Source organism: Danio rerio, chromosome 3 (genome assembly GCF_052040795.2).
Source record: "Danio rerio strain M-AB ecotype USA chromosome 3, GRCz13ab, whole genome shotgun sequence".
Classification (NCBI taxonomy): Eukaryota; Metazoa; Chordata; class Actinopteri; order Cypriniformes; family Danionidae; genus Danio; species Danio rerio.
Window position 1 is genome coordinate 7,716,684 of NC_141023.1, and position 13,799 is coordinate 7,730,482.

The 13,799-nt window shown below is 32.9% G+C and overlaps 1 protein-coding gene across 38 annotated transcripts in view; it reads right to left on the bottom strand.

Annotated features, from left to right (window-relative positions):
* The window catches only part of rbfox3b (RNA binding fox-1 homolog 3b), a 997,536-nt gene that overhangs the window by 424,299 nt on the left and 559,438 nt on the right, over positions 1-13,799 (bottom strand). For 18 of the 38 annotated variants that reach the window (XM_087243785.1, XM_087243780.1, XM_087243783.1 and 15 more), the window contains one exon: positions 13,609-13,687. The exons of 1 other annotated variant lie outside the window; for it this stretch is intronic. In XM_087243785.1, the coding sequence (XP_087099911.1) occupies positions 13,609-13,687 (79 nt within the window). Of the gene's footprint in view, positions 1-951; positions 5,187-13,608; positions 13,688-13,799 lie in introns of those variants that run through there. 19 more of the 38 variants (XM_087243777.1, XM_087243778.1, XM_087243757.1 and 16 more) reach the window with 2 other exon arrangements.

The window sequence follows — 13,799 nt, forward strand, 5'->3', positions numbered from 1 at the left end:
TAACTTTTAAACATTTAAACTTTTTTTAATTACTATTTTTTTGTCTTGTTTCTGTAAAAACACCAAGAAACATTCTTAAATCATTTCCTTGAGAAGCAAACAGATATAACATATTAGGAAAAAAGTAACCAAATGATTACAATTATATTTATTTTTGTTTTAAACTAATTTGCGCAATACTTGATGTATCATGCGATTTCTATTCTTAAGTAAATGTGTGTTAGGAATGTTGAAATATTTGTAAAACAAGACAAAACCGTTTTATTATTTCTGAAGTCTACAAATATTAAAGGCCCTTTCACAATGTGCATCGATCAAATGTTGTATCACAGCATTCAAATTTACTGTAAGTTTCAACTTTGACCTTGTAAAGAAAGTATGGAGCTTAAAATATGCCAAAACAATCTGAAATGATTTTTGTTCATTTTAATTATTAACCATTGTAGTTTAATAAAACTCAATATTATATGCTATCAGACTTTTTTTTTTTTAAATGTCCTAATTTAAATTTCTTAACTTATTGTTAATGTTAGGTTATTTCGTAACATTGAACATCTGAAATTTAACACAACATCTTTTTTAAGGCAGATTTTTAAGACATTTTTGAACTTTCAAAAAAGTTTTCATTCTGAATTCCTCGTAAACTGAATACCCACTTTGTAAAAATACAGTTTCAAGTTTTCAAGATAAAGAAGTTGAAACTGTAATTTTACAAACTGGATATCTGCAGTCTAAAAATTTAGAAAAAAAAAAAAAGTTTGAAAATATATCTATAAAAATCTGCCTTGAAAAAAATAAGTTGCCTTATAAGTCAGATGTTCAATATCCAACAATATCAGATAAAATTTATAATTATTTTTTTTAATTACATATAATATTCAGTTTTATTAAATAACAATTTGTCACCTTGGAATTATAAGGTTCTATCTGCGTTCTGAATCATTTTGAGATATTGAGCTTCAAAGTTTTGGCATTCCATATAACAAACAGTATGTGTGTAACACTTTTTTAAAATAATAAGTCCTAAAATGTAAGAAACGCATGTATATATATATATATATATATATATATATATATATATATATATATATATATATATATATATATATATATATATAAAATCCAACAATGTAAATAAGTTGTTATTTAATAAGAATAAGTCAATAACTCAATTTTAACAAAAAATGTCAGAACCTTATAATTCAAAACTGACAAATTGTTAATAATTAAAATCAACAAAAATTCAAATTTAGATTGTTTTGGCATATTGTAAGCCCCATATAAAGCCCTAATTGAAAGAATCAAGTCACATCATTTACAGCTCATGAAAGTTATATTACTGGAAGCATAAGAGCTGAATTCAGTCTAAAGCATCAACATTTGAGCTCAGGACTGCCGTCTTGAGAGTTTCCACCTTCATTCTTAAAAATGTCACACCACTTGAGCGCGTTTTGCATTTAAATCGATGAGGCAGAGACACTTGCTCTGATCTCATTCACATTTAATTATTAATTCACTGAGATTGAAGGTCTGGAGTAAAACAGTAACCTTTTCATGACATCTGATGAAGACAAGAGGCAGCTGCTCTCCCTGCATCTCATTTAATCCTTTTTATACCTTCCAAAGATTTAAGACAAGACACTACAGATGAACAAAGTTTAGAAATGTTGAAATGTATCACAATTAAAGTTTAAATTAAGATTTACGTTTTTTTGAATGTTTCGATGTGATATCTAAATAAATATTATGTTATTTTCTAAAATACTCCAAATGTTTTAACTGGAAACTGGATAAAAACACTAATTTTGCTGAAAAGTTTTTACTGCAGGGGGGTTGGATATCTCTTTGTAACATAAATTTACAGTCTTTAATTAAAAATACTTTAAGCAGTCAGAAAATATATATTTTTAAGTGTTTTTAGGGATAAAATGTTATAGAATTTAGACAAAATGATATATCCACAAACCTTACAGTAAAACCTTCAAAATATAGCTATTAATAAAACTATTTAACTTAGTACATGTAAGTGCTGCTAAAGTAGAAAACTTTTTTTTTAAGATATTCTGATAGATTCTGATCCACAAACACTGGATAGAGCCAGATTTAAACATTATTGTTTCATTTTGCTGACATTTTAGACATAAAAGTTTTTTTTTTAAATGCTAAAAGGATTTTGAATATCTTTTTTATTACTCCTTTAATCAGAAATTATTGTCCGAAATCAGAAAAATACAGTTTTACCTCTTTAGGGATTAAATGCTACAGAAATCAGACAAAATGATGACTCAACACACCCCAGTAAAAGCCTTCAGAATATAGATTATAGATATGCATACAAATATTAACTTTAGTGCATGTGTGTGTTGCTAAAAATAAACTCAACCTTGAAATAACTTACTTCAAAGATAAGTGCGGTAATTGAAATGCATTGTTATATAAATCTGACAAAAAATTTAATTTCAACAAACCCCACAGTAAAAACCTTCAGAATATGGATATGAATAAAACTATTAAGTTTTTAGTGCATGTAAGTGCTGCTGAAGAAATAAATATATATTTTCGAGAAAACAGCTTTTAAAGATACATGTGATAAATGTGTGGTAATTAAAATTTAAAGTTATATAAATCAGACAAACAATGCAATTTAAACAAACCACACAGTAAAAACCTTCAGAATGTAGATATTAATAAAGCTATTAAATTTAGTGTATGAGAAGTGTTGCTGAAGTAAAAAACAAAAACAAACAAAAAAAAACTAAACTTGAGAAAACTTACTTTAAAGATGTGTGGTAATTCAAATGTAAAGCTATATAAATGAGACAACTAATGAAAATGGAACAAACCCCACAGTAAAAACTTTCAGAATATAGATATGAATACAATTATTAGGTTTAGCTTTTGAAAGTGTTGTTGGAGTAAAAAAAAAAAAAAAGTGAGACGACCGAATTTAAGGAAATTTGTGGTTTTTGAAATTCATATATAAATGAGACAAACAATGAAATCTGAACAAACCCCACAGTAAACACCTTCAGAATACAGATATAAACAAAACTATTAAGTTTACTACATGTAAATGTTGTTGAAGTGAAAAAAAGAGAAAATTTGAGAAAACATCCTTTAAAGATATGCATGGTAATTAAAGCGAAGGTTATATAAATCAGGCAAAAAATTAAATTTGAACAAACCCCACAGTAAAAACTTTAAGAATATAGATATGAATACAGGTATTAAGTTTAGCTTCTGAAACTGTTGTTGAAGTAGATAAAAAAAATTGTGAGGTAACTGAATTTAAAGAAATTTGCAAATTTGAAATTCAAAGTTATGTAAATTACGCAAAAATTAAACATGAACAAACCCCACAGCAAAAGCCTTCAGATTAAAGACTGCAATAAAACATGTTACATTTGGTTTGTGTAAGTGCTGCTGAATTCAAGGGAAAAAAAAACAAGATATATCTTTAACAAAATACTGAGTATTCCTCAATTCTCTTTTCACTAGTCTAGAAGTAGACAAGCTAAAGCAAAACTGACAATTACGTGAAAAAAAATCTGTGGTGTCTTGCCCTAAATCGAAGTATTTCTCTTTGTTCCAGTGTATCAAATCCAACTAAACCTTGTCTTCGTAAATATTTTCATAAATCTATTTACGTATCAGTGTATCTGCTTAAATCCACCATATCTTCTTTAAAATGTTGTCTTTTTTAGTTATTTCAGCATTTTTTAAATATTTCTCAGCATAACCTTTTAAATCTTCATAAATCGTGAAGAGATAGTTCACCCAAAAAATGACCTCATCATTTACTCTCCCTCGTGTGGTTTAAAACCTTTATGAGTTGAACACAAAATAAAATATTGTGATAAATTATGTTTGCTGGGGCACATTGACATCTATAGGAGTCAATGGGTCCAAGCAACCAGCATTTTTCTAAATATCTGTTTGTGTTCAAGAGAAGAGACTCAAGCAGGTTTTGAACAAGTGAAAGGTGAGTAAATAATGACACAATAATGACATTTTTGGTTGAATTATCCCTTTAAGTCTTCTTTTCATCCATATATTGCTCCCCCAAGTCACTTTGTTAATCTATAAAACTACATTATTCCCTATAGTGAAACTGCAATATATTAATAAATTGTTCACACATATGCTATCAGCACTAGTTATCATGAGTTAAACCTGTCCACAGCATGAGTTAATTTGAGTTAAACCTGTCCTCTGTGCACAGAGGTAAGTTAGTGCAAATGTGAGAGGGCCGAAATCCTCTCAAATCTGGAATATCATGCATAGAAACCCTTCAAATAAAAGCCCAACAACAAAAACACCTGCTTATTTACACAAGAACCAAACTACAGTAAAAAAAAAAAAAAGATTTTCTTAGTATAAATGTCTAAATATTTTTAAATTAATATACATTTACTCGAGAAGCAAAATGACTGAAAAAGACATGAGAAATAAATGCCAATGCAGTTAAAAGTAGTCTTTTTTTCTTCAAATTAAGATGGTTTATATAACATATAACAAACTATTTGAATTTTGATATGTTCAACAGAAAAAAAATTTCCTTTATATTCTGTCTTTTTGCTTCTAGATTTCATTTTTTTTTTCTAGATATCTGTAATGAAAAACAAACCAAAAAATAAGTAATACATAGAATCATTTTTGCACTGTTTCAGAGACTAGTAGACTAGAGTACTGTATGCTGGCGATACCTGGTGAGATCCTGTGGATCTGAAGATTTGCTGAGACGGTTGTGTATTTAGTGAAAAGTTGAAAAGTGTCCTGAGTTTTTTTTTTCTTTTTGTCTCATGTCTAAAATCACACTAGCAGCTTTATATACATAATAAACCTGACAACATTGATCAAAAATGAAACACAGAATCAAGCCAAACATCCAACCACTTCCATTTCCCTGGCATTTTGCAGACAAAACAAATGCATTTCCAGTTTCTGAACTCAATAGTCAAAAAAGTAAATCCACATTTTATGAGCTGCTCCTCTGATTTTTTTTTTCTCCTCAAGGATTTCTGCAACCTCCACTTGAGAGTCGGGCTTGAGAGATGAGGTCATCGGCTGACCTGGAAGCATTTTATTTCGAAATGTTCTAGTGGTTTTGTGTGTTACGTGTGTACATATATATAGTCTCTCTAGTAGGGCGTGAAGCGGCTGCAGCCTCCTCTGTACAGACTCGCCTGCAACATCAAAGATGACAGAGCACCAGTCAGAGTCAACGACGCAACTCTAGCTTCCCAAATTTCCTTCCTTAAGAATTCCGCCAGTGACTTCAAAAGATTCCGCACATGACAAAGGGTGTTTTAAATTATGGGCTGTACTACTGTTTTGGACAACTTTAACTTCAATAGCTGAAACTAGACATTTTAAATAATCAGATTGTGCTACAAATAATCAATGTCCATACTGAAAACTAGTGTTGGGCACGTTACTTAGTAGAAAGTATTTAGGTATTAGTAGGACCACATAGAATCTGTGGATATTTTTTTGCTATTTTTGCGGAGAATTTTGTAAAAAAAAATTATGCAGATTTATGCGGAATGACTTTAGGAGTGTCATAACTAAAAACTTAATATATAAAATCAACAAATAATACATGTTTAACTTTAATGTTTACAATTAAAATCCAATTAGATACACTTATTTGGTAAACAAAGCAAGTCTCTCACATAATATCTCTACTAAAAGACAGAAAATATTACTTTACAAACTGTAATATAAATAAATCACGTAAAAATTTTATTATTGTTATTGTTATTATTATTATTATTATTATTATTATATCACAATAATATTAGTGAAGTCTATTTAAAAGCTGAATACATATAAATTTACACAAGTAAATTCATAGACTTTATGATGAGCTAAAAATCTGCAGAAATCGTGCAGATTCCGTGTATTAGTTACTAGTTACTTTCACAAATAGTAACTGAGTTAGTAACTGAATTACATCAACATAAAAGTTACTTTTAAAAAAGAAAAAATGAGTATAAAAATAAAAGTTGAGTGAAATGGACACTAAATTAAATGAATTATTATTTAAAAAATTCTTACACTATTCTCAACCCAAGCTCATTCTGAAAACGTGGTCCCTGCAGACGTTTCTGGAGATCGCAATTTTTGGCTGGAGGTAAGTATGGCTACATTGAATTTTTTTAAGTGTACGCTATGAGACGGTGTGACGCCGCTCCTCTTCGCGCTCGCCGGCTGACAGTTTAACTTCGTGTGGAAGGCTTTCTCGCCGCAACCAGTTTGTCCAGTTAGCTTGTCGTGTACGTCGGCGGAGTGGAGAGCCGACGGCGACGACCGGGTTCGAATCAGGGAAAGACAGTACCAGAAATCCGGTAAGACAAAAACTGAATCCAAAAAATAAAGTGAACGAGTTCATAACAAGGCGGGAATGTGGTGAAATCCAAAAACGACTTTTTTTGGACAGCTTTTGTAAATCATTCCTTGGGTTTAGGAAAGCAAGCGGGCAGGCGGGCGAGCAGCCGGGTCAATTGGTAAAACCGGTTGGGTTTAGAGAAGGAGGATGAGGAGGGTGGGTCGCCTAATCAATCATTCAGTCATTCAGTCAGTCGGACAGACGGTCAGTCGGACAGACGGTCATTTGACAGCGGCCTCCAGCGGCTTTATGCGAGAACAGCCCGCGAGAGGCGTTCGAGATGCGAAAAAGCGCACACAGTGGCCTCTCAAGTATTCGCGAAAACAAAAACTGCACAAATATGTACCTCCTGGGACGTATTTCGTGGTCTCCAGACGACCACGTTGCCAGAATGAGCCTGGGTTGGCTATTCTTGTCATACACACAACCTGTCATAAATCTGTCATAAACATGACTGTTGTGAGGCCATTATGATTGTTATAACACTATCATTACTATTACCCTTGACCTCAGCTTCAGTGAAACAAAGTAAATTTGTCGTTACATGTTAATCAATGTTAATGATGCAGTTAGACACTTTAAAGCACAGGTGTCAAACTCAGTTCCAAAAGAGCCGCAGCTCTGCACAGTTTAGTTCCAACAATTATTAAACACACCTGATCAAACTAATTGAGTCCTTCAGGCTTGTTTGAAACCTACAGGTAAGTGTGTTGGAGCAGGGTTGGAACTAAACTGTGCAGGGCTTCGGCCCTCCAGGAATTGAGTTTGACACCCCTGCTTTAAATGATCAAATTTGATGACAAATTTAGTTGTTCCATTGTACAAAGAGATCAGAAAAATATTCATCAGACATTTATAACGGCCTAATGATTGTTATGTTTATGACAGATTTATGACAAGTTAATAAACAATGCCATCTTAGCTGAGTGAATGACGCTATTATGAAGGTGTCATGGAAGACTTACCAAAAAAGAAAAAAAGTCAATGTTGCAAGGCCTGGGGGCGAGTAAATGAACAGTAAACTTTCATTTTTGAGTGATCTCTCCCTTTAACTGTGTGTGTGTGTGTGTCAGTGTTCTCTATGCAGACAGAATCTCAAATCTCTGAGAATTCAGTTCTCTTAAAAACTTCAGTCTAATAATGGTGAGATCAATGGGTCGTGCTTCTCATGCAATCCTGTGTCTCCCCCTTCTCCCCCCCTTTCTTGATATCTCATTACACAGTCGCTAACTAGCGACCCTCCATCTGTGCTCATTGTGCAGAAATGGCTTCGGCCGCCTTTGAAAACATTATGGACCTCAGACTACCATGCGTCAAATTAACGCCGCTGGTGTTCAAAGACCCGTACAATTATTCTCTTTAAAGTTTGAGCGCGCAGAAGAGCGAGGGCCTTCCAAAAGCGAAACTGGACCGTACGTGTAATTTACTGCAGAAAGCCAGACCTTCAAAGGATAATTCTGGCTAATTTAAGGGGGGAAACCCGCGCCTGGTTTTGGGTGCAGAACTTCTGCAGCTTCATGACGCGGAGAAAAACCGGCAAAGAGAATTTAATGCAACCTCAGAGGAACTCATTATTAAAGGAATTTTAAAAGCTCTCCCATCTCGAGTCCACACATTAATCAGTTATGATGAAAGAGGGGGGAAAAAAGCAAAGAGCTCTTTCTCTGACAGATGAGGGATCAGTTGATTGCTCTGAAAAAATCTGAGTTTCTCAGGTTCTTTTGCATCCACACACACATGTTGAGTCTGTTCCAAAACCTGTGAGTTCCCTACCTAGGCAGCTTCTAATGTATACTATATATAGTCGTGGCATATATGTTAGCATGTTGCATTGAGACTCCTATCAGGCGATAAAAAAATATCGCTGTTAATATATTCTCAAAGTTGGGTTGGGAGCTGGGTCTATTTTATGCAAGCTATGATGAGTTTCACCTTGATATTTTAGCGCGGATGTATACCTGGCCGAATTGCACTGTACAGAACGAGCCTTCGAACCTGTGTGTATTCCTACTGTGAAATTACCACATCAAACGTGACGTGCTAACTTAGATGAAGTTCAGTAGAGTGAATCTGATTAATGTTAGCTCCACATCTGACTATCAGGCACCTTTAGAGTTTATGCATTCGAGTAAAACATATACAAATAAAATGGACTGGGTGCTTTTTAAAATGAATGACGGTGAACGAAATTCAAACCGGTGAGCCGTTCGACAAAAAAGTCCCGTTCTAAATCAAATCAGCAGGATGCCCTTCTGGATCTTTCACTTACTTCTAAGACACTACTGACTACGCTTACATGGACATCTGTAATTAGTTATTTGCCTTAATTGACAATGATATAATAAAGGTGTTTACATGAAGTGCTTTCATGTAAGAGTTAACTGCAGTTTGGCAGTTTCACATCACAATTTCACTCACAAACATTTCATTCATGCCCCCGTGACAAACTGGGGTATTAGACGCAAATAAGGAGTGAGGACTGGTGAGAGTGTTATGGAATTTCATAACGCACGCCAAATGGAAAGAATAAAAAAACATTTGCATTTTGCGATGTGTGTGTGTGTGTGTGTGTGTGTGTGTGTTTGTGCAGTCCTTTACTGACAGCCGGGTGTCTTGATCTTGTCGGAAAATATGGCAAAGTCGTACATGGCGGTAATAGTTTGATCGTGGTGTTCACTTTGACTCTCCACAAGTCTTAATTCCATTTCTGTTTTGTTCATTTATTACTTTAGCCGAATAAAGGTGATTAAAATCGCTGTTTGAAGCTTATGCAGGCCTGCAGTTTACAATTCATGTTTAACTAAATAAACACAAGTACATCTTATTGAACATCATTTATTTTTATCACCGATTATCATAGTAGAACAGTTTCTCCAGCAGTTTGTGATGGATTTTGGAAACCAGAGATGAGCCCCTGGTCTAATGCGCCACCTGGCTTAAGAAACCTGTTTTCAAAGTCTTACTTTTAGTCATTATTTGCATTATTGGGGTAGCACAAATGTTCTGAATGCCTTCGGCAGTATTCAAGTGAGCCATTTTAATTTAGAACTATTCCAAGATTACAGTAGGATTAATCTAGATTAAAAAACTTAATATATGCCCACCTATAATATATATATATATATATATATATATATATATATATATATATATATATATATATATATATATATATATATATATATAATAAAACAGTCTTTTGTCTGGTTGTTGCATTATTCTGCAATAACAGCACTTGTACAGCCTCCTCACCCTTGTGTATTACTCCGCCCACATAGAGTGACAGCAGATTAATAAACTCACCACGGTTGGACAAACATTGCAGCTGTTAGACAACATAATGCACTTATGAAACTTTTTAGTCATGGATGTAGTTGTTTAGATTGCATCTACGCAGTTAATTTATAAAGACACTGCCTATTTATCCACCATACCTCTGAATAAGTAGCCGTCAGAGAAGTGCTAGTGTCTTCATTTTAGTCCACTGTAAAATGATATTTGTTTTAGGTTATATCGAAAGGCAATTTTTTGGTCACAGTCATCTGTTATTTACTCCAGAGCAAATACATTTAACTGCAAGGTTAACTTTAGCTGAAAACTTGGTCTTCATTCTTTTGACTGATTTACTTATCGTTCAGGGTTTCCGCGGGTCTTAAAAAGTCTCAAATTTAAAAATCTAAATTTTAGGCCTTAAAAAGTCTAAAATTGGCTGTTCTAGGTCTTAAATATTTTTCCACAGGTCTTATTTTTCTGATGTCCATGTATCGCTACATCCAACGCTCATTTCAATTCTTTTTTGTTGCCGTTGCTTGGTTTTCGTGGTGTTGTAGTTCTTTATTTCACTAGTCCTAATGTAATTTGCAGAATTACAATTACAAATAGGACCAACATGCAATAGCCAATCAGCTTTCTGTTATTAAACTCAGTGCGAGTGACGAATGCCACGTACGAATGCCACTGTAGCTCAATGATGCATTTAACCTGTATTCAGTACTGTTCAATTTAAATACATTTATTTATTTGTGTATGCCTGTTTTTGATATTGTGATAAGGATCTTTAATGAAATACTTAATGTTCTCAAAAAGGTCTTAAAAAGTCTTAAATTTGAAAGTATGATGTCTGCAGAAACCCTGTCTTTATATTGTTGTTTGTTAAATGTTATTGATCAATATAATTATTTGATATACTTTACAGTAATCTTTAATATAAATATATTTTTTGTAATATACATTTGTAGTAATTTCAGCCTGATCTCACGAGGAAACGTAAGTTTTTTTTATGTTTTGTCAGTTTAGTGGCTAATAAGTTCAGTCGTACAAAAATGTACGATTTTAAAAAGGAGGCGTGGTACTCAACTCCACCCCTAACCCCAACCGTCATTAGGTGATGAGCATATCTTACTAAATTGTACAAATTAGATCGTACAAATTCAGAAGAATTACCCACTAAATCAAGTTACGAACTGCTGTGAGATTGCGTTGGTAATTTAGCATGACTTTAGCAAATAAATTGACTATTGATGTGACATTGCTCCGCCACATGATGGCAACAGAGACTGCATAATAAGCTGGGAGATGAAAAAGGTTCTCAGCATAAATATAAACTTAAAAATTATTTTAAAAAACAGATAAGTGCCATTCTAAGTTGATCTCTCTTTTGTATTTTATATTGCTGTATTTATATCATGGTAGTCAAGTAGTGTTTGATTTGCTTTGGCTTTTTCGGGGTTAATGTTTGTGAAAATCCTGAGAAATACTGGGAGATCTCTGTAGACCGATGGAATTTATATTTTTATTTAAACATTATATTATATTATATTATATTATATTATATTATATTATATTATATTATATTATATTATATTAAGTTATATTATATTATATTATATTATATTAAATTATATTATATTAAGTTATATTATACTATATTATATTAAGTTATATTATATTATATTATATAAACATTAATAAACTAACAATGTAATTGTAATTTAAGCTACAAAGCATAATATTCTAAATAAGCCGTATTATTAATACAATATATTAGAACTACATGCTTTATTTATTTAAAATTCTGAATATTTTATAAAATTCATATTACTATTTTATTTTAAACCATACCATCTATTGAAAAAGAGCTTTTAACAATAATACACATATTCATAATAGCATACAACAAGCTTAATTTATTCCTTACAAAACTTTAAAAATACATAGACTATTTAGAGGGATGTAAACAATAGCAATAGTAGTCCTAATGTACTTTCTGGTTTACATTTTTAATTTTCATTGCTTCCGAGAACCCAAAAATGTCCACATATTGATAAATAATGTTATGATAGCTGTTTTAATGTCAAGTTATCATAAAGTTATTGCCTTTCGTTACAGTTAGGAAACAGTTTAACAACAAACAGGAGATGTTCATGGGGTAATGGCATCACCACATTGAAATGGTCTACATTTAATTTATTAATTAATTTATTTTTTCATGGGTAAAAGCATATTTGTACTGGACAACAAGATTTGCATATAAAGTATCCAACTGTTGGACAAAGATGGATAAACTGGTAACAAAGTAAATAGAATTTATTTAAAAGAAGCAGGCCATTAAGAAGACTTATTTAGGTGCTGTGTCCATTTTTAACTGTCATCATCCCACCACCACTGACTAATCATTACCAACTACATATTTTTGGAATGGTATAAGACTTCTGAATCCATATTTTACCACAATTTTTTGTTAGCTTATGTTTTGTCATGTTATGTTGGAAGTGTAATAGATTAAAACACCTGTAGGACATTTTTACAATTACATTTTTAAACCGTAATATTGAAGTCTAAACCTAAAGCAATGATGTGTATATAACTGTATATAATTTGAAGGCTTAAAATTTTAATTTTTCCATATATGGTGAGGGAGTTTTGATAGATATTACTGAGCAACAGGTTTTTATTAATTTGCAACAAGGATACTTATCAGAGTAGTAAAGCATAATTTGCTACAGCAATACACATGCAAAATTTTGTTCAGATGTTTTTAGATGCGTTTTAGAGGATACATTTAAATCAAATACCACCAAACTGCCAGTACTACTTTACAATTGTATGTTTACTTTACAAATATTGTCAAAAGCATGAAAAAAATACTGTTAATATTCCTCAAAACATAGGGGACGACCTTGTATGGTCATCAATGTTAACTTGATGTGATCTGGTGGTGATGTTTGGTACTGCGGCCAAACAAAATCTTACTGAAAAGATATTTTTTTCAGATATCAACTTCAAATGTGTAATATATTTTGTTCAGAAATTCAGCTTTGATTTTCTGTCAGTATTAGGCTAGAACATGTATCATATTAATGTATAGACTTTTCTTTTCATAACAATAACTTTTTTCGCTTCAATCTGACGTCTAATGCTGCTAAAATGTGACCAGGCTTTGCACCAAAGCATTGAAGATTGACATTCATTGAATTTAAACATGTTATTTTCATGTCTGTGTTCAAAAAGTTGGGATGACAGCAGCAGTACCTTTACCTTAACTAACTTTGAAAAAACTTTTAAAGGGCTTTTAATTTGTAATTTATTTTATTTCTTGCTGTCCTTGTCAAGCACCCACACCCTTTTTTGTTCATTTCAGAGCCACTGACTGGCTTTCAGGCTCATTTTTCAGTCAGCTGAGGAAGAAACAAGGAAGGAAATTTGCAGGGAAGCAGGAATTAAAGGCACAGTTCTTAATTAAGTCAATAAAGAGAGTTTCAACCAAAGCGTCTTAATTAATGAAAGCTTTTAGCTAGCAGCTGCACCGGGGAACTGTTTACTGCTCGCTTCTCGTTTCGTTTATTTCGCTGACGTACTGCTCGCTGAGAATTTGCATGCATGCCGGAGTGTCAAATAACAATCTTTTTTTTTTTTTTTTGGTTTTTATGGTCTTTCTGACAGAGAAAATCAGCCGTCGCTTTAGTCGAGTCTGTCCCACGGCACACACTGCTGCATGCTGGTTAATTTAGAGAAGAAAAAAAAAAAACGAGAGCAAACGTTGGGCGATTGGAGAAGAGACGAGCTTCTCCTCAGTCTGACGTGCTTCATCTTTGATGTTAGCTGCAAACGCTAGCTAAAAACAGACATTAACCGACTGACTTTCCCCCCTCGCTCGATCACTTTCAGACTTTTCAACATGTTCACCATGCTGGGACTATAACAGACAATTCTCTTACCATGGTGCCGACGCTGTATGCTGCTGCCGGGCCGATGCTGTGGTGATAAGGGTCAGTGGTTGCATAGACTCTTCCATAGCTGCAGAACAAAAACAACACAACAGTGTGGAGATACACAGCATTAATACTGAAGCACTGACTCTTATACTGAAGGGGCTGGGGAACACTTGATTCTGATTGGCTGATGAATA